The sequence below is a fragment of the Channa argus genome, chromosome 6 (assembly GCF_033026475.1).
Source record: "Channa argus isolate prfri chromosome 6, Channa argus male v1.0, whole genome shotgun sequence".
Taxonomy (NCBI): domain Eukaryota; kingdom Metazoa; phylum Chordata; class Actinopteri; order Anabantiformes; family Channidae; genus Channa; species Channa argus.
The window spans coordinates 23760864-23766953 of NC_090202.1; the positions used below are offsets into that span (position 1 = coordinate 23760864).

Genomic DNA, 6090 nt, shown 5'->3' on the forward strand with positions numbered 1-6090 from the left:
ATTAACAGAAGTGTAAAAACTGACTCCACACGGATGTGTTGCTCCACTTAGATTAAAAATATGAATTAAAAAAAAGGTGTACTAATGAATAAACACATGGGGGGAAAAATTACAATAAAAGGACATTGCATAGATGAATCATATTTTATAATACTTTTATGAACAGCTGTAATTGCGGTCATGAAAGAAAACATACAATGCAGTGTATGTGTGAGCTAACTCGTTACCATAGCAAGGACATTTTAATCAACATCATCTGATACTTACTGCTCTTTACATCATAAGCATCTGAAACCAAATTCTGCTATATTTGATTATTCATACCATTTATATGATTCACATCCTTTTCCTTTACTTATATTTAACTTCTCACAGTTGGTGCATGTCAAAAAGAAACAACACTGATATTTTTTAAACTAGACAAGTCAATATCTAACTGACTAATAAAAGAAAAAATAAGCTGCAAAACTACAATCATAAAGATACAATTCATGTGAAAGAAAATAGAAAGTTCCTTCTTAATCACATCAAGTGATTACAAAGCATCTTTTACACTGCAAATTACAGTTTGGGTATAATTGAAGTTGATCCCATTAACAGTGGTGAAGTGTGGTGAATGTGAGGTGAAGTACAACAGCCCTGGTATCTGGGCACAGACTGTAACGTTCACAAAGTATTAAACCAAGACATATGAATGTTAATACTGATTTATTTTAAATGACTATGGCCAGCACAGTACAAAAATACAATGGTCAGTGATCAGGATACTGTTTTAAAGTCCCACTGCATCCAATGTTAAGACTCAATAAAACTTTTAATCATCTACTTGTGAAAACTCTAAAAGACCAAAGGAGTGTTTCTGCACAATATTTGCTTCAAGTCGTTTTGCACGTTTGGATCGTCGTTTTGGATCCTGCACATCAGGAGCCGGCTCTCTCCATCATAAAGTTGCGACTAAATTCATAAGCCAGGAAGAGTGCTCCGTTGGCAGGGAAGGTGCGTATCATGGTGGGAGTCAGGCCTGAGTACAGAGCAAAGAACCCTGTGGGACAAAAGAGTGAAACAGCTTAACAATTCATTCCCCACAGATGAGTCAGGCCCCAGCTTGGGGCCATTAGAAAAACATCTATCCACAATCTGGATCACAGTTACTGGACTGACCAGATCAGGGCTAGTTTTATGATTTCATCATATTTTGTGCCAATAATGTAAATGTTTCCATTACAAGTACATTAAGTTCTGACGTTTAATACTGTACTGTATTATGATAGAATACACACTCACTATAACAATCACAAGTAACCAGCATTTGTGTAATTTCTGCTGACATCAGTTAATAAACCTTTTCTGGTTATGTCTCCCTTATGCCAGCAGATGGTGCAGATGGTTTGGCATGAGGCTGTGACTCGAGTACATAATGATTTACAGAGAGCAGGGGAAGACAAAAACCACTTCAGAGCTTAAGAACATCAGTTCTGACTTGATGTAAAACTTTAATCGCAGCCCTTTAACTCACATTTTTAAATTGAAGCAACGAGTTACATTTTACGGTGCAGTTTCTTACTTTAGTGCCACAAACACACAGACTCCAAATCAATACTTGCATTTTATCATGATATAGTATAAGTATTATATCCAGTGTCATTTGTGTTGCTCTGTTTGCAAACCCAACACAAATCCAATTTCCTTCATTTTTTTTGTTTTTTAAATTTTTTTTTGGATAATGGGGACGGCTGAGCAAGACTGTATAAGTATAAATAAATACGGTTCAATTCACACATATATCTCTTCTAAACACTTTATAAAAACAAAGTACAGTCGCTTCAGAATGAGCGGCTCAATTTTTGCACAACTCACTGTGTAATCATGATTTAATTTTAAGTGGATAAAATTGCCATTTTTGCCAATTGACTACCCTAAAAAACCCATAATGGTAGAACCAAGTACCAATATGTTTATTTTTATATTTAATACATTTATAAAGTGAAATCTGTCATTTACAGGCTTAATCTTACTAAGCTATGTCCAATCATTTCAATTTTCCACTTACTACCTACTTTTATAAGTGGCGATTTTTGAAAGACATGGTCGCTGTAATGCCTGTTTCCCAGACTAGTCGCACTGTATACATTTTTTTGAAGATGTAGTAAAAATAAGTTTAGAAAGCAGTCGAACAAAACAATGTTGAAGAATTTTTTTTTTTAATGAGCTTTTAATAAGGAAATGTGACGGATATCTGAACGTCTAGGCAGTTTTTGTGTGAAAAACTGTGTGTGAACATCTCGGATATTTGAAATTACAAATGCCCTTAATTTCTATCCGGCTAATTATAAAGCTGTAAAGTTGAGTTCCATGCCCATGTGGTTACATATTACTTAAAAATGTTCTCTGAAGCTTACCCTCATTTCGCAAGATGCCCCTGAAGGTGTTCATGAAGCCTTCCTGCCTCCCAGCTAATGAGTACACCTGGATCCTGGACTTCACACAGTCTATGGGGTAGACCACCAACCAAAGACAAGCTCCTCCAAACCCGCCACTAAACATAAGTGGAAGTATACCTGCAAAGACCAAAATTGTTTTTGGTGGAGTAGAGTAGATCATAGAAATGAATAATAGATCACATCATAAACTGAAAAAAAAAAAAAAGGATTGATTAAAAATGAGAGGAAAATAACATAACCATACCTATACCGTCCTTTTGTGTGCCCATGTATTTCGCAAATGTAGACCGACACAGTTCATAGGCCCCGAAAAAGCAGAAGTAGCCCGGTATCTCCCTAGCGATGGTGGATGTGAGTCCTTGGTAAAAGCCCAGGGGACCATTTGCCTTTAACACCGTCTTCACTACTGTCCACACTGTGCTGAACACCACAAAACATTACCTATTCAAAAGGTGGATTACAAAAAAAACTAAGTGTTCTGCTCATTCGACTGCCTCCAACGGTCACACTGACCTCCTCTGTCCGCTTGCAATCTTGCCAGACGCTTCCATTTCATGCATAGCCTGTAGGCGACACTTTACCAACTCAGTGGGACATATTGCCGTAGCGGAAAAGATGGAGGCCAGAGACCCTGCCGATGCCTTCTGAAGGTCACTGAATAGCAATGGAAAAAGGAATTAAGGAGTTACAGTGTGCATAAAGTAAGATGTCCAAATGTATTCACGTCTGCACAGAAATGTAAGTTATTTCCAATCCTAACCACATATTAGGATTTGCGTGACCTGCGTCCGTCCACAGGGAGTGGGCAGACATAGCAGCAACCCTTAGACAGCAGGAAATGTGTAGCAGATGGGAACTGAGTGCCTGAAAATGTTTACATTAGCAGGAAAATCTTATGAGAAAGAAAATCCAAATAAGTCGCCCATAACGGTTCTGTTTTCTGTTTTCTGGAGGGTTCACAAGTTTAATTTGTACATAAAAACCATACAAACCACAACTGTGCCAAATATCACGGCCTTGCTTTGGGTGTGACAAATTTCTTGATTGTTCTGAATTTTAAATACATTTACTAAAATTATATGCCATTTGCCACTAACTAGGGCTAAATGTGTAAATATATGTGCTTTTGTCCTCTTTACATATTTAAACGTTGTAAAAAATAAAACCGAGCAGCTGTAACAACCCACCTGTAACCACTGCAAACTGGTCCACGAATGCTTCCAAAACACAGGTGACCTAATTCTGAGGTGCTAATGTCATTTCCCCCCCAATTATACATTTTTCACATTGTTCAAAAAGTTCTAATTATTCAAATGAATTTAATATATCGCTCAGTCCTACATCACAGTCAATTGTGGACCTGTTACAGATCCAAAAATGAAAACTCCAGTTCCAGTGTCAAACCTGAGTTCCGCCCCTTTATCCATCCCGGACACAAAGCGCACCACATCCTGGCAGAGGCCATAGCTCAAGAAGAGCACCGCGTTCTCAGTGATGTTGGCTATAAGAGCTGGGGTCGTGCCTTGGTAGAGACCACGGACTCCCACCTGTCTGAAGGTCGAAGCAAAGCAGTGGATGAAGCCACGGTACATGGTGGGGAAGGTCTGCATCTTCACCTTTGTGGTGTCAAATGGCTGACCGCTCAGCACACAAGCTGTGCCACCTGAGGAACAACGAAGGTTCATTAAAGAGAGATGAAAGCAGAGGCCTGGGAACAGCGTAAAGACATTTTACGGTCACGTTTCGTCATATAAATAGACATAACATGTAAGATTCTGTCTTAGGAAAAGCAGCCAGATGAGATGTTGACCGATTTAAATACAAACAGTAACTACACACACTAATATTTGGTTAATGTAACCAGGGAAACTGTGTGGTCTGCTGCTGACCTCACGGCTTCAGTTCAATTTCCTCGTACCCCATAATTGGAACAGGAAGACACTATGGGTTGTTCCTAAACTATTAACTAAAAATCTTACTCTAGTGTGTATTTGAATGGCTCTTTAGCAAAGCACGACCTGATGAAACTAAACGAATCTAAGAATATCAGTGATAAAGCACTACAGCTTCTTTTTTTTTTCTTTAAAAACTATATGTAGAGCTGTAGGGGGAGACATGACATTAACCACAATTTAACAAACACTGCTACTAGCATTAAATAATACGTGGCATTACAGCGACCACGTATTTCAAAAATCACCACTAGCTTAAAAAGATTACGATCACCATCTCTAAATGACATACGTTTGAAATCTTTGCAAATGTATTAAAAAGAAAAGCAGAAAAAAACAAATGTACATGTGCATAAGTAATCACTTTGTTGAAGCCCCTTTGGCACCAATTACAGCCTCAAATCTTAGAGTATGATCCTACAAGCTCATCAAACCTATATTTGGGGTTGCAACACACTTCTCAAGGATGATCAGTAGAAACAGGATCCACCAGAGCTCAATTTTTAGTGTCATGGCAAAAAGGCCTTGGATACTTATGTACATGTGTGTGTTTTTTTGTTGGTTTGTTTGTTTGGTTTTGGGTTTTTTTAAACGTGACCCACCTATTGCTCCAGCTGAAAAGTCGATGACTGCCTGGATGACAGGATGCGGGGCCATAATTCAAAACAGCCTAAAAATGATCATAAAAAAAAAAAAAATCACACAGAAATAAGTTAATCAGGATCAGGATAAACTCGCTACTGGAGTCTACAGACACCAGGCAGGAAAATATTTCTTTATATGAAGCAGCTGCAGCTGGTTACCTGAAAGCTTGTCCGCCGTATCTCCACGTGGACACACGACGAGCTTAACGTCCTTAAATCCTTACACTTAACAGCATCTTACAAAAAGTTTGCTTTTGCTCATCTGACTTCTCTGAGGTTTTTCAGGAACGAATGACAAAGTCTGAACTGGCTTCTCGTCAAGCGGTTGGAGGTTACAGTGTCATCACACTTCCGTCTTTTAACGAACGCGTTGTGAAATCCACCGGCAAATTACAGCGAAGTCCGTGCGCGAGCCATGTCCACAGGAAGTCACCATAAATCAGGAAGCAGCTCTTTATTAAACCCAATTTAAAAACATAATAACCATTATACTTTTTATAGTATACAATATAATTGAATTGAAAAAGTAATAAAAATTTACATTAAATTAAATAACAAAAATAAATAAATAATAAAAATAAATAAAATTAAAGTAGCGTGTTGCATTTAGATGTATGTAAATAGCTGAAAAGTTACTGCATCAGCATAGACCAGGTGAAAATAAATAATACACTAACATGGTGTTAGTGGGATATGCGGAAGTGATGCGATGGGGGCTCAGTCTAATTGTAATACCTGACAATTTCCACAAGATGTCAGTGTAGTCCAGAGTCAGCTGAGGACGTCAAACGACTACACGCACACAACGGACAAAAGCTGATTTGTTGCATTAGCTCAACTTTAAAGAGCCACGCGTTTATGATGTGGTAAATAATATTAAAAAGATTTTTTTTTAGTTATTATACAATTTCAATATTGTAAATATTTTCAAAATGTATGCTGCTCTGATAAATGTTTTTGATTCAAATTATTTGGGTTTTGTAAACAGTAAATTCTGTAATGTAAAATATTACATTATCAGCTGCTGCAGTAGTAGTAGTAGTAGTAGTAGTA

The 6090-nt window shown here is 37.7% G+C and overlaps 1 protein-coding gene across 1 annotated transcript; it reads right to left on the bottom strand.

Moving 5' to 3' along the window:
• Positions 1 to 691: 691 nt before the first annotated feature.
• slc25a15a (solute carrier family 25 member 15a) lies at positions 692 to 5415 on the bottom strand. Its single transcript, XM_067506889.1, has 7 exons — positions 5197 to 5415; positions 4996 to 5063; positions 3846 to 4104; positions 2955 to 3095; positions 2686 to 2861; positions 2400 to 2558; positions 692 to 1042 (listed from the first exon to the last, which is right to left on the bottom strand). Exons 2-7 carry the CDS (start codon positions 5048 to 5050, stop codon positions 921 to 923), a joined length of 912 nt encoding a protein of 303 aa, XP_067362990.1. The 5' UTR covers positions 5051 to 5063; positions 5197 to 5415; the 3' UTR covers positions 692 to 920.
• Positions 5416 to 6090: the final 675 nt, after the last annotated feature.

Excerpts from the sequence above, each read along its gene's own strand:
- slc25a15a (XM_067506889.1), bottom strand. The coding sequence starts at position 5,050 with ATGGCCCCGCATCCTGTCATCCAGGCAGTCATCGACTTTTCAGCTGGA. Across the intron at positions 2,862-2,954 it reads ATTGCAAGCGGACAGAGGAG|CACAGTGTGGACAGTAGTGA; the intron begins GTCAGTGTGACC and ends TGTGGTGTTCAG. Across the intron at positions 1,043-2,399 it reads GGGCATCTTGCGAAATGAGG|GGTTCTTTGCTCTGTACTCA; the intron begins GTAAGCTTCAGA and ends TTTGTCCCACAG.